General features: G+C 43.7%; 1 protein-coding gene across 2 annotated transcripts in view; it reads left to right on the top strand.

The window, feature by feature from the left end:
• LOC106560827 (ran-binding protein 10) overlaps window positions 1-22,855 on the top strand; it is a 30,570-nt gene extending 7,715 nt beyond the window's left edge. The window contains exons 2-15 of one of the 2 annotated variants that reach the window (XM_014124168.3): window positions 7,620-7,731; window positions 7,997-8,049; window positions 13,335-13,502; window positions 13,696-13,718; window positions 17,960-18,144; window positions 18,242-18,354; window positions 18,483-18,591; window positions 19,396-19,544; window positions 19,670-19,877; window positions 20,001-20,140; window positions 20,830-20,975; window positions 21,921-22,032; window positions 22,296-22,437; window positions 22,652-22,855. In XM_014124168.3, the coding sequence (XP_013979643.1) occupies window positions 7,620-7,731; window positions 7,997-8,049; window positions 13,335-13,502; window positions 13,696-13,718; window positions 17,960-18,144; window positions 18,242-18,354; window positions 18,483-18,591; window positions 19,396-19,544; window positions 19,670-19,877; window positions 20,001-20,140; window positions 20,830-20,975; window positions 21,921-22,032; window positions 22,296-22,426 (1,649 nt within the window). In that variant the 3' untranslated portion in view covers window positions 22,427-22,437; window positions 22,652-22,855. The remainder of the gene's footprint in view (window positions 1-7,619; window positions 7,732-7,996; window positions 8,050-13,334; window positions 13,503-13,695; window positions 13,719-17,959; window positions 18,145-18,241; window positions 18,355-18,482; window positions 18,592-19,395; window positions 19,545-19,669; window positions 19,878-20,000; window positions 20,141-20,829; window positions 20,976-21,920; window positions 22,033-22,295; window positions 22,438-22,651) is intronic. The other variant, XM_014124169.3, reaches the window with a different exon arrangement.
• Window positions 22,856-23,242: the final 387 nt, after the last annotated feature.

The raw sequence follows: 23,242 nt of genomic DNA, 5'->3' as shown, positions 1-23,242 counted from the left end.
CTTTTTCCTCCAAACATAACGATGGCCGTTATGGCCAAACAGTTCTATTTTTGTTTCATCAGACCAGAGGACATTTCTCCAAAAAGTACAATCTTTGTCCCCATGTGCAGATGCAAACCGTAGTCTGGCTTTTTTATGGCGGTTTTGGAGCAGTGGCTTCTTCCTTGCTGAGCGGCCATTCAGGTTATGTCGATATAGGACTCGTTTTACTGTGGGTACTTTTGTACCTGATTCCTCCAGCGTCTTCACAAGGTCCTTTGCTGTTCTTCTGGGATTGATTTGCACTTTTCGCACCAAAGTGCGTTCATCTCTAGGAGACCAAACGTGTCTCCTTCCTGAGCGGTATGACGGCTGCGTGGTCCCATGGTGTTTATACTTGCGTACTATTGTTTGTACAGATGAACGTGGTACCTTCAGGTGTTTGGAAATTGCTCCCAAGGATGAACCAGACTTGTGGAGGTCTACAATTTTTTTTCTGAGGTCTTGGCTGATTTCTTTTGATTTTCCCATGATGTCAAGCAAAGAGGCACTGAGTTTGAAGGTAGGCCTTGAAATACATCCACAGGTACACCTGCAATTGACTCAAATGACGTCATTTGAGTCAATCAGAAGCTTCTAAAGCCAAGCTGTTTACAGGCACAGTCAACTTAGTGCATGTAAACTTCTGACCCACTGGAATTGTGATACAGTGAATTATAAATGAAAAAATCTGTCTGTTAACAATTGTTGGAAAAATTACTTGTGTCATGCACAAAGTAGATGTCCTAACCGACTTGCCAAAACTATAGTTTGTTAACAAGACATTTGTGGAGTGGTTGAAAATGAGTTTTAATGAATCCAACCTAAGTGTATGTAAACTTCCGACTTCAACTGTATATGCATACAATCAGTGGTAAAGTTGCTGAGCAGTGGGATAAATAAATAGTAGCAGCAATGTTTGGTGTGTTAGGAGAGAGGCATGTGAATAGAGGCACTGCAGATAGTGCTGATGACTGGGAACTCGCCCCCGAACCATGCCTGGAAATATTTATTCGGAGAGCCTGTTTCTGTCCTGCCCTTTGTTGCAGGGCATTTGATGTCTATTGCCTCTTCGTCGCAAAATTCCCTGATCTTCTCAAAAAGATAGTTTGTATAGCTGTGTCCAGTCCAGGTGGTGCCTGTACAGGCAGACCATCTATGGGAGGAAGGATGTCAGCGTTCCGTAGCAGCTGAAACCTGGTCCCGACTGAGTCCGTACACTCCTTGGCGACAACAACACCAGGCATCAAATCTGGAAAACAGGAAATAACAAAAAATGGACATTACAACCTTGCATAACATCAATTCTCCTCCCAAGTTTAGATAAGAAGAATCACCTCATACCATGCAATGAAAATGATATTCACATGATCTGCTGGTACTGCTTGATCTGTGACAGTGGCCTGAAGTACAGGTGTTGTTACCAGCCATAGCTTTCCACCAGCACCATACCATACACAGTCCAACCAGCTGTTAGATGTTAACCCCGTCACAGTGCTGTCCTTCACGACACCAGCAGTGTTCACTCTGGTCTTTCTGAAGCGCTGCTTGATGAGGCCGAAGCACCAGTTGGGGGTTAACTTGGTGTGGTCTGTGATTTACATTTACATTTACATTTTAGTCATTTAGCAGACGCTCTTATCCAGAGCGACTTACAGTAGTGAATGCATACATTTCATACATTTTTTTGTTTTGTTGCTGTGATCAGGATGTGAAGGTCCAGACTGGGGTGGAACTTGTGCCTGGCACGCACAAACCTGTTCTTGTTTTGGCCACAGCAGTTATCACAATTCAGGTCCACACGTGTTTCCCCAACTTTCCCCAATGACTGTGCTGCTGCCTTTGCTGGATGACATGCCTTCAATCAAGTAGTTGACTTGTGGTATTCCTTCATAGCAGACACCAAACAAGCCACACTTGCGAGGAGTTTAAAAGTAGATGGGACCTGGCTGCATAGGGTCAGAAGGATGGTCCACCTGCAAACAACAAAATAACATTCATATAAATTTAAATTAATTGTCTCACCCCTGTCAGTCTGTCTTTACACAGCTCAGTCACAGGCATTTGCCTGCTTCCTGTATGTGTGTGTATCTATCCATCTATGTCCTTAATCAGTATAAAGGAGGACATATTGCTTACTTGTTGAGCAAAATCAAAGCTGTAATGCATCCTGATGTCTTTGCTTTCTGGTTCAGTAGGGGCCCAGAGACAACTGCAGGTTCTTGACAGGTTGTCTTGCAGTCAGCAACCATCCTCTGGTTGACAGACCGCTAACTCTGAACAAGTGCTTGCTTGGGCCAGCTCTATTTTTGATGGGAGGCATTAGACCATTCTCCTTGTGTGACTGATGGAGGAGAGTCAGGTGTGTTCTACTGATGCTGAATGACAAATTCCAGATACAATTCTTTTTAATATTATTATACAATAGATAGCCGTAATCACCATCAGACACACCTGGTTAATGTGATGGGTCATGTAATCATCTGGCAAAGTGGAAGATTGTCATAGCTAGCTAAAGTTCACTAGCTAACATTGAACCTATTTGCTTAATATTAGGCTATAACTAGCAATGCAAATGGTTTTCTGAGATAATATTACTCCACAGATCATACATGTAATGTTGGCTAGCGAGCCAGCCATCTAACGTCAACTAGCTAACCGTACACTAGAATTTGGGATCTTTTGTTTGGCTGGCTAGCTAGCTAGGCAATGAACCATAATCCCAATCCATAGAGCACTAGCAATACAAACCGATTATCATAGCTGGCTAAAGTTAACCAAATAGGTTCAATGTTAGCTAGCTAGCTAACATTAGGCTATAACTAGCAATGCAAATGGCTTTCTGAGATATTACATGTAATGTTAGCTAGCAAGCCAGCCACCTAACGTCAGCTAGCTAGCTAACAGTAAGCTTTAACTTGCAATGAAAACAACTTTTGGACAATTAGCAACTTATAATATCTAAAACTGTAGCTAGACTCTTACCTGTATACATGGATCAACACTTCACGGCAGACTGCAACCCCTTTCATTAAATAAGACTTCCTGTGTCGGTTTTGTTTGTACAGCTTGCTTGGCCTGTTGTGTCAAGTCACTCTGGCTCACATCGTCTGATTCAGAGAGAGCCAGTATGGTACGATCATCCTCCTGAAAGTAGTCCATCACAACTTTTTCCCACTGACGTTTGTCAATAGCATTGTTGTTGAGAGCAGTAGCAACACATTTGCAGTTATCCATGGCTAACGTTATATCTTTAGAAAAAACTTCAGTAATAAAGGATTATCTAGTCATTACGAGCAGGTCATTTTATAGACAGATGATGCTACACCGCAGACCAGTCTGAACTCCTCTCTCGGCATGTACAGCCCAGTCATTATCTCAGTCAATCATGGCTAGCGGGAAGGTTCCTGTCTTTTTCTGTGGCTAAGGGAAAGGGAAACCTTTTGAACTGATATTCTATAAGAGGAACAAGAGCTCAAACAGTAGAATGTTTGAGGTGTCGGTACTCAGCTCCTGTGTGCTCCTGCTTAAGTCGAGCACTGCTTCTTATCCCTTGCGCAGATAGCCTACAGCTGTGTCTGGCCCCAGTTCACTGGCGTGGGAAACTGAGGGCACAGAATATTTTTTACAAAGTCGTAAGTTCGCTTGCAAGCTTTGGGCAGGACCCAAGTTAATAGTTGTGTGACTTGTTTCAGGAAACTAGGTATATGTCGCAAGTCACGACTTCACAGGAGAAACGTTTCAACTTTCATTTTTTAATTAATGCGTTTTGCAAAAATGCCTTCTTGAACATTTGAACTTTCATGTGCCTTAACGAACTTGAATGCCATCTGTAAATACGAATAAAGTTTTTCAATTACGAGCCTAGTTGACGCCTCACAAGTCCTCAACTGGCAGCTTCATTAAATAGTACCCGCAAAACACCAGTCTCAACGTCAATAGTGAAGAGGCGACTCTGGGATGCTGGCCTTCTAGGCAGCATTGTAAAGAAAAAGCCATATCTCAGACTGGGCAATAAAAATAAAATATTAAGATTGGCAAAAGAACACAGACACTGGACAGAGGAACTCTGCCTAGAAGGCCAGCATCCCGGAGTCGCCTCTTCACTGTTGATGTTGAGACTGGTGTTTTGCGGGTACTATTTAATGAAGCTGCAAGTTGAGGACTTGTGAGACGTCTGTTTCTCAAACTAGACACTAATGTACTTGTCCTCTTGCTCAGTTGTGCACCGGGGCCTCCCACTCCTCTTACTATTCTGGTTAGACCCAGTTTGCACTGTTCTATGAAGGGAGTCGTTCACAGCGTTGTACAAGATCTTCAGTTTCTTTGCTATTTCTCGCATGGAATAGCCTTCATTTCTCAGAACTAGACTGACGAGTTTCAGAAGGAAGTACTTTTGTTTCTGGCCATTTTGAGCCTGTAATCGAACCCACAAATGCTGATGCTCCAGATACTCAACTTGTCTAAAGAAGGCCAGTTTTATTGCTTCTTTAATCAGAACAGCAGTTTTCAGCTGTGCTAACATAATTGCAAAAGGGTTTTCTAATGATCAATTAGCCTTTTAAAATGATAAACTTGGATTAGCTAACAAAACGTGCCATTGGAACACAGGAGTGGTTGCTGATAATGGGCCTCTGTACGCCTATGTAGATATTCCATAAAAAAATATGCCGTTTCCAGCTACAATAGTAATTTACAACATTAACAATGTCTACGCTGTATTTCTGATCAATTTGATGTTATTTTAATGGACAAAAATTAGCTTTTCTTTCCAAAACAAGGACATTTCTTAGTGCCCCCAAACGTTTGAACGGTAGTGTGTGTATATATGTTACTGCTCGACTAAAACGATCTTGGTCGACCAACAGCCTAATGACCAAACAGTCGACTAATTGTGGTCAGGTATATATAGGGGACCCTGTAATCTTTAGCTACATTTAATGGTTTCTTTTAGCTACTTCATGTAACTAACATTATTCATGCGTCACGTATTCCTCTTTGATTTAGAAGATACTCTATGCACACGCTCTAGACTATCCACACCCTCACACATACTACACTGACACGCCAACACAAACATACACATACATGCATATTGACGCCACACACACACTTTCACACTTCACATACGCTTCTGCTACTCTGTTTTATTACACACTGAACACAAATATGAACGCAACATGTAATGTGTTGGTTTCATGAGCTGAAATAAAAAATCTCCCTACGCTAAGCTTAATTCTCTCAAATGTTGTGCACAAATTTGTTTACATCCCTGTTAGTGAGAATTTCTCCTTTGCCAAGATAATCCATCCACCTGACAGGTGTGGCATATCAAGAAGTTGATTAAACAGCATGATCATTACACAGGTGCACCTTGTGCTGGGGACAATTAAAGGCCACTCTAAAATGTGCAGTTATGTCACACAACACAATGCCACAGATGTCTCAAGTTTTGAGGGACATGCATTTTTGTTCAGGATATATCCAGATTGCCTCACTTTTATTCCTACCAACATTCTACATACTATCTCAATTACCTCAACTACCTTGTAACCCTGCACATTGACTCTGTACTGGTACTCCTTGTATATTGCATCATTATTGTTTTTATTGTGTTCCTTTTTTATTTAACAAATATTTGTAGTCCTTTTTATCTCTGCACTGTTGGGAATGGGCTCATAAATAAGCATTTCACTGTAAAGACACTTGTTGTAGTCGGCGCATGTGACCAATAAAATTTGATTTGATACACAAAGTGTAAGCGCTCTGGGATACTCCTGGGAGCTGTCACAATTATGAGCTCGATGGAGTGGCGAGACAGTGACGGCCTCACTACACTGACCATGAGATTACTCTACAGGGTAAATTAACTCCATGCTGCTGATTTTAGATAAGACAAATTCCACAATAACGGACTCCGATTTTTCACTTAATGAACGTATACCAAAGAAAAAACATTGATTTCAAGGTTTAACAAACCATACAACGCTATGCACAAGGACTTCTTTTAACAATTTACACAACATTTTACTAGAAGAACTCTGCAGATTCAAAGTTTTGTAACAGAATTTCGGTAAAATCTCCCTCTTTTTTTGTGTGTGTACATTTTTCAAATATCTGCTCCAAATGTAAAGATTGAACAATGTCTGCAGAAAGAATGGGGTGTCAGGTATGACATGGCACATTGACTTTGAAAAAATCTCTTTAGGTTATTGAAGTACAGTAAGTGAAGTGGATTTACACCCGGTAACGGAATTGCAGTAACAGAATTTCATCATGGGTTCCCGATCTGTACGACAAAGAAATGCATAATTATGGATATAAATGTAATTCTCTTCATGGTGATGTATCCTAAAAAGGTACACAAAGTTATAAATATGCAATATCCTCCTTTGCATATTTGGGTATTATTTTACATTGGTTATTATTGTTAATGAGCTCTGCCCCCAAACAAGGTTAAATTTGTTTGGACCGGACCATATCTTAACCAATCATAGACATCTATGTTTCACAAGTTAGGACATTAATGTACAGCACAGTAGCCCTCAGTCGGGTACAGTGCACCACAGAACAGTAGAGTTGGTCATGGAATTTTGTTTTAATCACATAATAATTCATAGAAATAGTTTATCAGTAGAAACACTAACTAATTGATAGGTTTATCTTTACTTGTTACTTCTGTGAACTTTCATTATCCTCCGTTATGAAGGACAGAGAAGATATTTGGGTTTTTGGTAATGGAATTTCAAGGCACAAGGAAGGCCATGTTTCTAAACTTACAGAAGGCAGAAACATTTCCCAGAAACTAAGTGTTTGATAATAGTTGGCAGGGTTCTTTCCTTCAACATTGTTTTTTGAGGTATTTCTAATACCTTTTTAAAACTTTTTCTGGTAGATGTTTTCTAAGACTTCTTTTACATCTGTTTGACCATCTGTAACTTTGTGGCGACCTGACCAAATTCACATAGAAATCTGAGTTATAGATCTGTTAATGTCATTGAAAGCAGGTCTTAAAAGCGGTGGATCTGTTCTGTGTGTTATTTCTATGCCTACCATTTCATTTTTGCGTCTTTTACTTTCGGGTTTGTACACCAGCTTCAAACAGCTGAAAAATACATATTTTTGGTTATTGAAAATATATTTCACAGCCGTTTAGATGATACAGTAACTCTCTACACTATTCATTGCTTGTTTTGTCACATAAACTGAAATTAGGCTAACTATTATTTTAGCAACCAGGAAATGGCAGAGTGATTTCTGCAAATTGCAAATCTTTAAGCATGCATGTATACTCCTATGAAAGGAACTTTTGAAGAGCTATCAGATTTCATGTCACAGAATTTGAGTATGAATTTGCATGACGAATGTGATTGTCAATTGAGGTAGGATTGACAGGGATATGGTTGCGTTTTGAAAGGGTTTAGTAATTCGTACAGTATGAGGGTTTTCAGGGTCCTTGGAGAGAGAGAAGCCATTTTCAGCTATTTTTTTCTGGTTGGATTAATGCACTCTTGACATTGACCTTTCCAGGTTGACAGAGCAGTGGGTTGTTTGTGTGGTGTACTATACTGACTGTAACACACAGTTTTCTCCTTTTGTAGGTCATGGGAAGAATCACAAGGATGCCGCGTCTGTGCGTGCCACTCATCCCATACCAGCCGCCTGTGGGATCTACTACTTTGAAGTGAAGATTGTCAGCAAGGGCAGGGATGGGTAAGGGTTTGCTGATACTTGGTAACTCCACTGACTGTTCTGACCTCCCACCTTTTTCAATTTAACCTTGTGGTTTGTTTACCCATGTTAGCTATTAGCCTCTAAGTCAGTTGAAAATGGCGTGTAGAGAAACTAAAGAGAGCAGTAAATAACTGAAGGAAATTTGGGGACTGAAAGGATTTATCAGCAGCTATTGACTCATCAGACTGACTCATGTTGTCTAAACTGATGATGTCGCTGACCTTTGATCTCCTGTTGTCTCCAGGTACATGGGGATTGGTCTGTCTGCCCAGGGGGTCAACATGAACAGACTGCCTGGTGAGTATGAGGGAAGGCAGTGGCAGACTGGAATGTTTAGATTGTAGGATGAGTGTGGGTTTTGAAGGTCATAGGGTTCACAGCTAGAACCCTGCCCATAATCTTTGCTTGATTGGTAAAGTATTGAAGGAGAAGGAGTAGTAGTCAGTGTGTGTTAGGTTTTGTTTGTTCGGCTGTAATAGATTGTGGACAACTAAACCTGTGTTTTTATTATCACAACTCAGACATTGTTAATCTACAGAATCTATATCCAGATTTGTTTCCAGATGTATTGTCAGGGCTCCCTAGTGGTGCAACGGTCTTAGGCACTGCATCTCAGTGCTTGAGGCGTCACTACAGACACCCTGGTTCGAATCCAGGCTGTATCACAACCGGCCGTGATTGGGAGTCCCATAGGGCGGCCATCATTGTAAATAAGAATTTGTTCTTAACTGACTTGCCTAGTAAAGGTTACATTTATTCTTTTAAATTTAAAAAAAGAATAAAACCCTGGAGAGCCTGGAATGGATGGATCAAGATTTAATGTCACATTGAAACCGTGACTGACTGTTACAGAACATGCCTGGACTTGTTTGCGCAGAGACTTTAGTAATGAGCGATGACATTTAACATGCAAAATACCACCCAATACCTTTGTCTGACCTGTATGAAGGTCAGGTGAAAGTGGAGCTGCCACAGACAGGATGGCTCACATTCATTGAAGAGGAAGGGAGAAATACATTTGTAATTGTTGTTCATTTAGTAATCCTCTCAAGGCCTTTTCATTCTCAATGCAGTATTTTCCTCAATCATATATTCCACTCTACAGTTACGTTTAGCCCATTGTAGAATAGTCAGAGCATAGATCAAAGTGGTCAGTCTGCAGCACTCCTGGTTCAGTGAATGAAGCCATCCAAGCAGAAACACTCTCATGCCAGGGCCTGATAAGATTGGATGTAACCAAACAGGCTAGTAGATGAGTGTTTGCCACCAAACACGAAGGAGAGTACAGAGCAGTATCAGTGTATGAATACAGGGCCATCTGCACGCTGGCTGCTCAGCAGTAAATAGTTAATCACACACTTTTCATTTCATCACCAGTTAAAGATGCACTATGCAGAAATCGCTCCCTCAGTTCCTGGTTGCTAAAATTATAATAGTTTGTCTAATTTCAGTTTGTGACAAAACAAGCAAGTATAGTGTAGAGCGGCTATTCCCAAACTGGGGTGTGCTTACCCCCAGGGTTAGTCCAGGTTTCTTTCTCGCCTGAGTAGCCTCGTTTCACTGCCAAAAATAAAATTAAACCATCTATTGTTCAGCGAAATAACAACACAATGTCAAATACAAGTAGCCAATCACATTAACCGTGACTTGGTCTATAAAAAAGTGGTCAGATGAAGCAGATGCTAAACTACAGGACTGTTTTGCTAGCACAGACTGTAATATGTTCTGGGATTCTTCCTAATGGCATTGAGTAGTACACCACATCAATCTCTGGCTTTATCAATAAGTGCATCGAGTACGTCGTCCCCACAGTGACCGTACATATATACCCCAACCAGAAGCCATGGATTACAGGCAACATTCGCACTGAGCTGAAGGGTAGTGCTGCCGCTTTCAAGGAGCAGGACTCTAACCCGGAAGCTTATAAGAAATCCCGCTATGTCCTCTGACGAACCATCAAACAGGCAAAGCGTCAATACGAATTGTACTATACCGGCTCCGACGCTCATCGGATGTGGCAGAGCTTGCAAACTATTACAGACTACAAAGGGAAGCACAACCGAGAGCTGCCCAGTGACACGAGCCTACCAGACGAGCTAAATAACTTCTATGCCCACTTTGAGGCAAGTAACACTGGAAACATTCATGAGAGCATCAGCTGTTCCGGACGACTGTGTGATCACGCTCTCTGCAGCCGATGGGAGTAAGACCTTCAAACAAGTCAACATTCACAAGGCCGCAGGGCCAGACGGATTACCAGGATGTGTACTCTGAGCATGCGCTGACCAACTGGTAAGTGTCTTCACTGACATTTTCAACCTTTCCCTGTCCAAGTCTGTAATACCAACATGTTTTAATCAGACCACCAAGGTAACCTGCCTAAATGGCTACTGACCAGTAGCACTCACATCTGTAGCCTTGAAATGCTTTGAAAGGCTTGTCATGGCTCACATCATCACCATTACCCCAGAAACCGTAGACCCACTCCAATTTGCATACCGCACCAACAGATCCACAGATGATGCCATCTCTATTGCACTCCACACTGCCCTTTCCCACCTGGACAAAAGGAACACCTATGTGAGAATGCTATTCATTGACTACAGCTCAGCGTTCAACACCATAGTGCCCTCAAAGCTCATCACTAAGCTAAGGACCCGGGTACTTAACACCTCCCTCTGCAACTGGATCCTGGACTTCCTGACGGGCCGCCCCCAGGTGGTAGGTAACAACACATCCGCCATGCTGATCCTTAACATGGGGGGGCCCCTCGGGTGCGAGCTCAGTCCCCTCCTGTACTCCCTGTTCACACATGACTGCATGGCCAAGCACGACTCCAACACCATCATTAAGTTTGCTGATGACACAACAGTGGTAGACCTGATCACCGACAACGATGAGACAGCCTATAGGGAGGAGGTCAGAGACCTGGCCGTGTGGTGCCAGGACAACAACCTCTCCCTCAATGTGATCAAGACAAAGGCGATTGTGGACTACAGGAAAAGGAGGACCCAGCACACTCCCATTCTCATCGACGGGGCTGTAGTAGAGCAGGTTGAGAGCTTCAAGTTCCTTGGTGTCCACATCACCAACAAACTAACATGATCCAAGAACACCAAGACAGTCGTGAAGAGGGCTTGACAAAACCTATTCCCCCTCAGGACACTGAAAAGATTTGGCATGGGTCCTCAGATCCTCAAAAAGGTTATACCGGTGCACCATCGAGAGCATCCTGACTGGTTGCATCACTGCCTGGTATGGCAACTGCTCGCGCCTCCGACCGCAAAGCACTACAGAGGGTAGTGCATACGGCCCAGTACATCACTGGGGCCAAGTTTCCTGCCATCCAGGACCTCTATACCAGGTGGTGTCAGAGGAAGGCCCTAAAATAATCAAAGACCCCAGCCACCCTAGTCATAGACTGTTCTCTCTGCTACCGCACGGCAAGCAGTAACGGCGCGCCTAGTCTAGGTCCAAGAGGCTTATAAAGAGCTTCTGCCCCCAAACCACAAGACTCCTGAACATCTAATCAATTGACAACCCAGACTATTTGCATTGCATCTGGATTAGGCTGCACTCAGAGTATCCTCCCTTGGCAAATTGTGCTGTTAAGACACTGATGCCCTTTGCAACCACGCACCTATATGAGAGTGGATTCTCGGCCCTCACTAGCATGAACTAAATACAGGCACAGACTGTGTGTGGAAAATGATTTAAGGCTGAGACCCCTCTCCAATACAACCCAACATTGCAGAGTTATGTGCATCCTTTCAAGCACACCCTTCTCATTAACCTGTGGTGAGTTATTCACAGTTTATGATTAACAAATCAAGTTTTATATGTAAGATGGCAAAATTATTGATTATTATTTGTGCCCTGGTCCTATAAGAGCTCTTTGTCATTTCCCACGAGCTGGGTTGTGACAACAACTCACACTCATTCTTATGTTTAATAAATGTATCGTATAGTGCGTGTGTGGCAGGCTTAAAATGATGGCAAAAAAAAACATTTGAGAGTCAGCTGACCCTGGTGCTAGAGGTGGTACGCAGCTGGAGGTTGAATGTTTGAAGGGGTACGGGACCACTGGTGTTGAGAATCATTGTACCATCCAAACCGCTGTGAAATATATTTTCCATAACCAAAAATATAGTATTTTCAGCTGTTTGAATCTGAAAAGAAAAGATGCAAAGGTGAAACTTAAGAACAGGCAATGGGGGATGAGCATAAAGTGCATGTAGAGAATACATTCTTGCTTTACTCCATCAAGTACTCTCTCGCCCTCTCCCCCCACACCCATGCACTCACACACATGAAGAGATCACTGATTGTTACAGTGGCTGCTGTGACACAGGACAGGAGGGTGGGTATATTTCTGACTTAGGCCCATGGGAGCTATGTTTCCTCTTGTGCACTGATGCGATTCCCTGCCAATTAGATCATTCCTCCATGCTGCGCTGACCAATTGTATGACCCCTTCCTCAGGCTGTCACACCTGCCTATTGGGTTCTCCATGGCGCCTGAGGCCTTTGGAATGCTTTGGACTCATCCAGCCAATTCTACATGCTCTTGCTGACTACAACTGCTCTTCATTCACACCCTGCTCTGATTGCTTCAAATGTATCTGTGTTACACAATGGTTGGACTATGGTGGAAATCGGGTGCGCTGTTGTGTTGGAGAGTTTAGTTGTATGAACATTGTTTATGAATATTTATTTTGTTACTGGGTTTCTAGTACATTATATGCCAACAGACTTTTGTACATTTGTGTAGGTGGTTGTTTAGATCCTGGCTGTAATAGTTGTAAATTCCTTGTTGACCTCTGTGTGTCTGATCCCATAGTGGAGCCCTGCCCATTTCATTAGCATGTAGGGAACACTGAGCCCAGCTTTAGGAGTAATATCCCTGTCGGCGCTGCTCCGCAGATTAATCTAATACCTCACAGTTCACACACGACCTACTTTCTCTGCGCCACTTTCTCTTTTTAGTTGGTGACAGACACTGATTGAGCCGACCAATATACAATCTGCAGACACACACAAGTCTACACAATACAACCCCCCACACAAACACATGCACTGAAGATCTCTCCATACAGAGCTCCCTCTGCCCATGCAGTCTACTCTCCTTCCCTGTCCCTATTGATACCATGCACACACATGTATTGCTCTGTTTTGAGTATGACTCATCAGTCAGTGCTCCTATTCAGAGACCGATGCCTCTCGCTGGCCACCCAGAGTATTGCACATGCTACACAGGACACAAGTGGGGATATCCAAATAAAAGAGACCATTTGTCAGGCTCAGCTCCTCCGGTGTCACTGTCTTTTATGGGGATATTATTGCTCATCACACTGCTGGCTCACCCATCTCACTCCTTCCCCTCTCTAATGTATGAGTGGCACTGCCCTAACCATTAACTGATGCATATTAATCTAGCTAGATGTGAGATGAGAATGGTTAACTGTAGTTGTAAGCTTATGGAAGTGTTGAGTTTCTCTATTTGTTTCCACCATGTTGTGTAATATTCATGTACCATAGGTCTAGATTTCCTTACATCACTTCTGCCTTTGTCTCCTATCCCAGGTTGGGACAAGCACTCGTATGGTTACCACGGTGACGACGGACACTCCTTCTGCTCTTCAGGGACTGGCCAACCATATGGCCCAACCTTCACCACTGGAGATGTGATTGGCTGCTGTGTGAACCTAATTAACAACACCTGTTTCTACACCAAGAATGGCATCAGTCTAGGTGAGAACTGGACACCAACAGTGCTGGGGAATAAACATCCAAGTTAACTGTTATATGAAAATGCACTATGCTTCACACATTTTGATATGTTCCCAGGCGATGTATAACATTCTGTTTACTTGATTGCAAATTATATGTATTTTTTTATATCTTCCACTCCATTAACATTTGTTTTTCTCTGTTTGTTCTTCAGGTGTAGCTTTTACAGACCTCCCTGTGAGTATTATACTGAAATGTGGACATATTTTATTCAATGTCAAGGACTTCTGTTGTTTTACATGTGTGGTATATTGTATAGCAGGGGTCTTCAACTTATTTTGCCCAGGGACCCCCCTCCCAGTCAAACCGGCAACCCAGGGACCCCCATCATATGTTAGCAAACCATTTTTTTCACGTCCAACCTCTCCACATTATAATTGTAAGAGGTGTAAACTCAGCCTGTTAGCTAGAAAGGTAATTCCAAACGTATTTTTGCTATGAGCAGCTGTTTAACTGGTTAAACAAAGGTTAGTCATGTGTTAGCAAAATGAATGTCCAAGTCAAGAAAGCTTACCAGCAGCCAGCGGCACTTTTTGCACTGGTAGCCTGTTCACCAGTGCTTTCTCAAAGCCTATGTCAGATACTCCATTGAGTGTAATTAGCACCAAATTAGTGTAATTTGCTCAATATTAGGAATTGAGAAACAAAGCTCATATAATTAGAATTAAGATATTCTCCTATTTTCTACTGTAGATATGTAATTCAAAACGTGTTTATTCTATTGTTGTGCTTCTACACCTGCGTTGCTTGCTTTTTGGGGTTTTAGGCTGGGTTTCTGTACAGCACTTTAAGATATCAGCTGATGTAATGAGAGCTTTATAAATACATTTGATTTGATTGTTGCTAGCAATATTCATAAAAACACTATTTTATTTTTATATTGTTGCGGAACCCCTGCAAGGACCCCCGGTTGAAAACCCATGTATAGTACTCTATACTGTTTCCTTGACTTCCTCATCTGACATTCTTTACTTGTGCCATTTTAATAGTGTGTGTAGTAGCCTTGAATATTATTTTGAATAGCATGACTGTCAACTTTAAATTAGGGTAATTCAGTAGCGGTAGCTTTGCTCCTTCCATTGATGATGATATGAATGTCCTATATTATTCACGGTTGCCATGCCAATGGCATCGGAGGGGATGGCTGCCGTTTTACGGGCTCTGAACCAACTGTGCTGTTTTGTTCGTTTTTTTCACATTGTTGAACTTATTTTTGTACTTATTTTGTACATAATGTTGCTGCTACCGTCTCTTATGACTGACAAGAACTTCTGGGCATCAGAACAGCGATTACTAACCTCGAACTGGACAAAGATGTTTTCTTTAACGAGTCCGACGCGAAGGATATACTGCTTTCTAGGGAGCGGGCCCAAATCCCCGTCATTTGCGAGAAGAAAAGACGGAGAAAAAGGGTATGGAAGTCGGGCTGCCTTCTGAGAATTCGTAGGCGAGTGAGTGAACCTCCACTACCATTCATTCTATTGGCCAACGTGCAATCATTGGAAAACAAAATGGATAATATACAATCAAGACTATCCTACCAACGGGACATTAAAAACTGTAATATCTTATGTTTCACCGAGTCGTGGCTGAACGACGACATGGATAATATAGAGCTGGTGGGATTTTCCATGCATCGGCAGGACAGAGAAGCTACATCTGGTAAGATGAGGTGTGTGTGTCTTTGACAATAACAGCTGGTGCACAATGTCTAGTATTAAAGTAGTCTCTAGGTTTTGCTCGCCTGAGGTAGAGTACCTCATGATAAGCTGTAGACCACACTATCTACCAACAGAGTTTTATATTATTCGTAGCCATCTATTTACTACCACAAACCGATGCTGGCTCTAAGACCGCACTCAACGAGCTGTATAAGGCCATAAGCAAACAAGAAAATGCTCATCCAGAAGCGGCGCTCCTAGTGGATGGGGAATTTAATGCAGGCAAACTTAAATCTGTTTTGCCTCATTTCTACCAGCATGTCACATGTGTAACCAGAGGGGAAAAAAACTTGACCCCCTTTACACCACACACAGACGCATACAAAGCTCGCCCTCCATTTGGCAAATCTGACCATAATTCTATCCTCCTGATTCCTGCTTACAAGCAAAAACTAAAGCCGGAAGTACCAGTGACTCGCTCAATTCGGAAGTGGTCAGATGACGCGGATGCTACGCTACAGGACTGATTTTCTAGCACAGACTGGAATATGTTCCGGGATTTATCCAATGGCATTGAGGAGTATACCACCTCAGTCATCGGCTTCATCAATAAGTGCATTGACAACGTCGTCCCCACAGTGACTGTACGTACATATCCCAACCACTAGCTAAAGGTTAGAGCTGCCGCTTTCAAGGACGCTAACCCGGGCGCTTATAAGAAATCCCGCTACGCCCTCAGACGAATCATCAAACAGGCAAAGCGTCAATACAAGATTGAATCCTACTACACCAGCTCTGACACTCGTCGTATGTGGCAGGGCTTGAAAACTATTACGCACTACAAAGGGAAACCCAGCCGCGAGCTGCCCAGTGACGCAAGCCTACAAGACGAGCTAAATGCCTTTTTATGCTCGCTTCGAGGCAAGCAACACTGAAGCATGCATGAGAGCACCAGCTGTTCCGGACGACTGAGTGATAACGCTTTCGGTGGCCGACGTGAGCAAGAACTGTTATACAGGTCAACATTCTCAAAGCCGCGGGGCCAGATGGATTACCAGGACGTGTACTCAAGGCATGCGCAGACCAGCTGGCAAGTGTCTTCACTGACATTTTCAAGCTCTCCCTGACCGAGTCTGTAATACCTACATGTTTCAAGCTGACCACCATAGTCTCTCTGTCCAAGGAAGCGAAGGTAACCTGCCTAAATGATTACTGCCCTTAGCACTCACGTCGGTAGCCATGAAGTGCATTGAAAGGCTGGTCATGGCTCACATCAACAGCATCCCGGATACACTAGACCCACTCCAATTCGCATACAGCCCCAACAGATCCATAGATGACGCAATCTCAATCGCACTCCACACTGTCCTTTCTCACCTGGACAAAATTAACGCCTATGTGAGAATGCTGTTCATTGACTACAGCTCAGCGTTCAACACCATAGTGCCCACAAAGCTCATCACTAAGGACCCTGGGACTAAACACCTCCCTCTGCAACTGGATTCTGGACTTCCTGACGGGATGCCCCCAGGTGGTAAGAGTAGGCAACAACATGTCTTCCACGCTGATCCTCAACATTGGGACCCCTTAGGGGTGCATGCTCAGTCCCCTCATGTACTCCCTTTTCACCCACGACTGCGTGGCCAAACACGACTCCAACACCATCATTAAGTTTGCTGATGACACAACAGTGGTAGGCCTGATTACCGACAACATTGAGACAGCCTATAGGGAGGAGGTCACAGACCAGGCAGTGTGGTGCCAGGACAACAACCTCTCCCTCAATGTGAGCAAGACCAAAGAGCTAATCGTGGACAACAGGAAAAGGTGGGCCCTACAAGTCCCCATTAACATTGATGGGGCTGTAGTGGAGCGGGTCAAGAGTTACAAGTTCCTTGGTGTCCACATCACCAACGAACTACCATGGTCCAAACACACCATGAGTCGTGACACGGGCACGACAAAACCTTTTCCCCCTCAGGAGACTGAAAAGATTTGGCATGGGTCCCCAGATACTCAAAAAATTGTACAGCTGCACCATCGAGAGCATCCTGACCGGTTGCATCACCGCCTGGTATGGCAACTGCTCGACATCTGACCGGAAGGCACTACAGAGGGTAGTGTGTACGGCCCAGTACATCACTGGGGCCAAGCTTCCTGCCATCCGGGACCTATATACTAGGCGGTGTCAGAGGAAAGCCCAAAGAATTGTCAGACTCCAGTCACCCAAATCATAGACTGTTATCTCTGTTACCGCATGGCAAGTGGTACTGGAGCGCTAAGTCTAGGACCAAAAGGCTCCTTAACAGCTTCTACCCCAAAGCCATAAGACTGCAGAGCAATTAATCAAATGGCCACCCGGACTATTTACATTGACGCCCGCCTGCCCCACCTACCTACATGTACAAATTACCTCGACTAACCTGTACCCCTGCACACTGACTCGGTACCCTGTATGTTGCCTCGTTATTGTTATTTTATTGTGTTACCTTTTATTTTTTACTTCAGTTTATTTGGTATATACTTTCTTAACTTATTCATGAACTGCATTGTTGGTTAAGGGCTTGTAAGTAAGCATTTCACGGCAAGGTCTACACCTGTTGTATTTGGCGCATGTGACAAAGTTTGATTTGATCAAATGATAAAAATTAAAGGCAAGTTCTTCCTATTATGGCCAGATTGGGAATGTGCGCTTGCCAAGGTGTGCAAAGCTAATATTGTATATACCTGTGTTCACACCTTACCCTCTACCCACAGCCAAACCTGTACCCCACAGTGGGCTTGCAGACTCCTGGAGAGATTGTGGATGCTAACTTTGGCCAGCAGCCCTTTGTGTTTGACATTGAGGACTATATGAGTGAATGGAGGGCTAAGATCCATGGCATGATCGCTCGCTTCCCCATCGGCGAGAGACTCGGGGAGTGGCAGGCAGTGCTGCAGAAGTAAGAGATCCTTATCGACATTACACTTTTCACCCTAACAGACTGCTGTGTCTTTCTCTACTACTGTAAGGCTAAACCATGTCTTTGATTCTTCCAGTATGGTATCCACCTACCTGGTGCATCATGGGTACTGTGCTACGGCCACAGCCTTCGCCAGGGCTACAGAGACCTTGATCCAGGAGGACCAGACCTCCATAAAGAACCGGCAGAGTGAGAACCACACAGACTCCGCACTAACAGTACCACAGAAACACTGAGGACCAATCAGAGTCATACATTTGCTCACAGTCATCCATTCAATCAGTTTTGAATGATAATATTCCTCTTTCTACTCACAGGAATACAGAAGCTGGTATTGGCAGGGCGGGTTGGAGAGGCCATCGAAGCCACACAACAGCTGTACCCTGGACTTCTAGAACACAACCCCAATCTACTCTTCATGTTGAAGTGAGCAGCCTTGAACCAACTATGGGACTCTTTTATGGGAGTGTTAATCTAAAGGTTACATTTAAGAAGTATTGGAATTGTAGGGCCTAAATAAGCACTCTCTGCTGGTCTTGTAGTGTCTTTGCAGGCTCAGGCACATACAACACAACCACAGGAGCATTTTGTCAGTAAAGCTCTGGCCTGCTGCCCAGCTGTGTGTTTATGGCACAAAGACATTAATAAATACTGTGGTCTGCTGAAAGTCTTTTGGAGACGCAGACCCACAGCTAGGTGGCCATTTTTTATGGCTCTCTTATAGAGGAAGAGAGGAGCTTGTTGTAGCAGTTACACAGAGATGGGAGGGGGCAGGGTAAGCACAAGGTCACAGTTGTTGCCGCCGAGGGAACTCCTGATTTTGATTGGTCATGCCTGTTGCTCCATTTTGTCATGGAAGACGAGTGAGCAGAACAGAACAGGCGCTGATCTGTTTGACATTCATCCGGTCATAGTGACATGTATCCATAAAGCCAGATACTCATACTCCGTAACCAGTCTGACTTGTTCCTGTTACATTTACACATTTCTGGGTACAAAGACATGATCTTACACAGCCTCACCTTTGCCGAATTCTGAAAGCAACTGAAGTTTTGCAGTAATTGTAGTTGACAGTTTTCATTCAGACAGTTTTTGTTCAAGCAAGTGATATCTGACAGTTAAGCAGAATGAAAGGTTTAATATCAGATGGTACATTGTACTCCAGGACAAAGCATGTCAGACATTGTAGACTAGATGTCAGACAGATTCATGGTTGCCCGTATCTTCCAGGTGTCGGCAGTTTGTGGAGATGGTGAACGGTACAGACAGTGAGGTACGATGCTTTAGTGTCCGCTCCCCCAAGTCCCAGGACAGCTACCCTGGCTCCCCCAGCCTGAGCCCCCGACATGGAGCCACCAACCCCAATCTGCACAGTGCAGGTAAGGGAAACACCTTCACACTTACCTATCCATCTGCCCAGTGTGTTAAAAACACAAATGAGATAAGCGAGAGTATTGTCCATCTATTGTATGTGTCTGTTTCACCTTGGCTCTGTCATCTCCAGGAGCAGACAGCCCCACATGCAGTAACGGGGTCACCCCTCCCAACAAGAACAAGAGCCACAACAAGTATCCAGGCGTCAGCTCTGCCTCCTCCTCCTCTTCTTCCTCCCCTTCCTCTGTCAATTACTCCGAGTCCAACTCCACGGACTCCACCAAGTCCCAGCCTCACAGTGGCACCAGCAACCAGGAGGAGACCAGGTGTGTGGCAAGGCAAGGGTCTATGTGTTTGTTTTTTAGCGTGGTTGCGTTTTTAACTGGTGTGGGAGAAAAGCAGACCATCTGCGATATTATGACGGATGTCTGAACCTGTCCCTGTGTTTGTCTCCTCTGCAGTGACAGTGAGATGGAGATTGAGGCTGAGCACTACACTAACGGGGTGGCAGAGAACCCCTCTGCTCGGATCATGAATGGGACCTACAAGCACCAGGAAATCCTGCAGGCTCAGGACATCAGCCTGGGCAACGGAGTGGCAGGTACAGACGCTTGACACGTGCGCACACACACGTGCTTACTGTTTTGATTGTCAGGCGCACACACCTTGTCCCAGGTGTCAATGTCACTACCACAATGTTTTCTTTGTCACTTTTGTCTATCTCTCTTTGTCATTCTTCCTCTCCCTCTCTCTGACTGTCACTGTGTGTCTGCTTTTCTCCGTTTTTCCTTTCTGGCTGGCTGGATATCTGGGGATGTGTGTTTCTAAATTGAGCTCAAACATAATCCAGTCAGGCAGATGTTTGTGTCGTCAAGGTTGCTAAATGAAATAGACAGCAGCTTTTATTTTTTACAAGGTGTCTCACTGACATTATGAAAATTACTGAATGAAAGTGTATGTTTGTCCATACATATTTTTTTCTGTACCCGTATTTTACCAGGAAAGTTGACTGAGAACACATTCTCATTTACAGCAACGACCTGGGGAATAGTTTCAGGGAGGGGAGGGCAGATGAATGAGCCAATTGTAAACTGGGGATGATTAGGTGGCTGTGATGGTATGAGGGCCAGATTGGGAATTTATCCAGGACTCTAGGGTTAACACCCCTACTCTTACGATAAGTGCCATGGGATCTTTAGTGACCACAGAGAGTATGTTATTATGTGAAGTGTCAAATGCACTCTGTCCGTGGCTGTGCTTTGACCCTTGTGGCTGTGTGTGTCCTGGTAGAGGATAGCTGTGCCTCCAGACAGCTGTGTGGAGGGAACCAGGCAGCCACAGAGAGGATGATCCAATTTGGCCGTGAACTGCAGGGCCTCAACGAGCAGCTGTGCCGTGAATACGGCAAGAACGTCACACACAAGAAGATGCTGCAGGTACCCGGGGGGGGGTTTCACACAATAGAAGACTGGCACACTGTGGGACACTGGCTGCGTTCACACAGGCAGTTCAATTCTAGTATTATTTTTTCCACTAATTGGTCTTTTGACCAATCATATCAGATATTTTCACATCAGATCTTTTTCAGAGCTGATCTGATGAAGTGGGAAAAAAATATCAGAATTGGACTGCCTGTGTAAACACAGCCTGTGACTTACGAATTGTATAATTGTCAACCACCGAATGGGGAAAGTTTGGTTTATGGTTATACTGCAGTTTACACACTACTACTTGTATATGACCATTAGAAAGTCTGTCCCTAGTATTGTTCTCTGACAATTAAGGTAGATCGACTGAAAGTGTCTGATGTTCCCTCTGTATAAGACAGACCATTATACTGCTTCCAAATCATAGTCCTTAATGGGCTTTTACTGGTCCTGCTGTTTTCTTTCTCGCTATCTCCCTATCCCTTTCTCTCTCTCCCTATCCCTTTCTCTCTCTCCCTATCCCTTTCTCTCTCTCCCTATCCCTTTCTCTCTCTCCCTATCCCTTTCTCTCTCTCCCTATCCCTTTCTCTCTCTCCCTATCCCTTTCTCTCTCTCCCTATCCCTTTCTCTCTCTCCCTATCCCTTTCTCTATCTCCCTATCCCTTTCTCTATCTCCCTATCCCTTTCTCTCTCTCCCTATCCCTTTCTCTCTCTCCCTATCCCTTTCTCTATCTCCCTATCCCTTTCTCTCTCTCCCTATCCCTTTCTCTCTCTCCCTTTCTCTCTCTCCCTTTCTCTCTCTCCCTTTCTCTCTCTCCCTATCCCTTTCTCTATCTCTCTCTCCCTTTCTCTCTCTCCCTTTCTCTCTCTCCCTTTCTCTCTCTCCCTATCGCTTTCTCTCTCTCCCTATCGCTTTCTCTCTCTCCCTATCCCTTTCTCTCTCTTTTATCACAGGATGCGTTCAGTTTATTAGCATATTCGGATCCCTGGAACTGCCCAGTGGGGCAACAGCTAGACCCAATGCAGAGAGAGAATATCTGCTCTGCTCTTAACAGCGCCATCTTGGGTAAGGCTAAGTTTCACATACAGTACATAATGTCATGAATACTCTGATTTAAAAATAACTTTCACTCACACAAGCTATTTTTCTTTTTCTACAATATTTTTGGGGGCAGTAACTCCCAGCACCACAAAAGTAATACGCTTGGTAGTGTGTATGTTAACTCTCTTCTAATGAATACACATTGTACATTTTCCCATGTACATGTTTGAGTCACACATGCTTTATTAGCTAATGTACACACCCTGATGTTGTCTTTTGCCCCTCAGAGTCTCAGAACTTGCCTAAGCAGCCCCCTCTGATGCTTGCTCTGGGTCAGGCCACAGAGTGTGTCCAGCTCATGGCCAGGGTCCGCTCAGGGTCCTGTTCCTTCGCCAGAGTAGACAACTTTTTGCACTAGCCCCAGTCCAGGTGAGTCTGGACAGACACCCACACATACTCCCCTCCCCTTATAGTACCACATCAATGCACTGTTTTACCTATAAGGAACTTTTTAGGACTTTTTTTGACTACACATGGCCCATGCTGTTAGCGTCAAGTTGGATTGTAGGGTTACTGTTTGGAGTACAGTAATAGTGTTAGATTACAATACAGCAGTTCCAAAAATGTTTATTTCATTCCTAAGGCAATGTTCAGGACTGCTAAGAAGAGGTCTTTCCAATGGGTTGCCAGATGACTGAGGAAAGCATGTGTTTGAATTGGTGTGTCGCTTGCCATTTGGCAGAAGCAGATGGACAGGGGAATGAGTAGAACATGACAAGAAAGCTTATTTTTAATTTAGTATTATCAAATACAAAATGTGTGACTCTATTTAAAGAATTCATTATTATTCTGTTTATCTAGTCATTTTATAGGTTTTATTTAGTCAGTATGTTGTGCTCATCTTGGAAGGAAAAAAATCTAATTCCGTTTTTGTTTTTGAGTGGATTTCAATACCCTACACAGTATTTTAAAGATGTTCATCATATCAAAGAAATTCACATTGGCATGCTTTGTCGTTACCAAGCAAGATACTCTGGTTTCTTTCATTCAGAACTCAGGTATTCACAGCATATTTGTCATCTCAGTATGGGATATTGTAGACAGAGGGAGGTTTACCCAGCTGTACAGTGGCTCCAATTTAGGACCTGCATTTTTTGGTTCAAATTCTTACTACTTAGTATGACTTAACTCCAGAAGCTCATTTAATTTAAAGTTCAAGGTCTGAATTGGCTTG

Source organism: Salmo salar, chromosome 10, assembly GCF_965601325.2.
Source record: "Salmo salar chromosome 10, fSalSal1, whole genome shotgun sequence".
Taxonomy (NCBI): Eukaryota; Metazoa; Chordata; class Actinopteri; order Salmoniformes; family Salmonidae; genus Salmo; species Salmo salar.
Note: the sequence above shows the minus strand (reverse complement) of the source record. Positions and strands in the feature narration are given on the sequence as shown.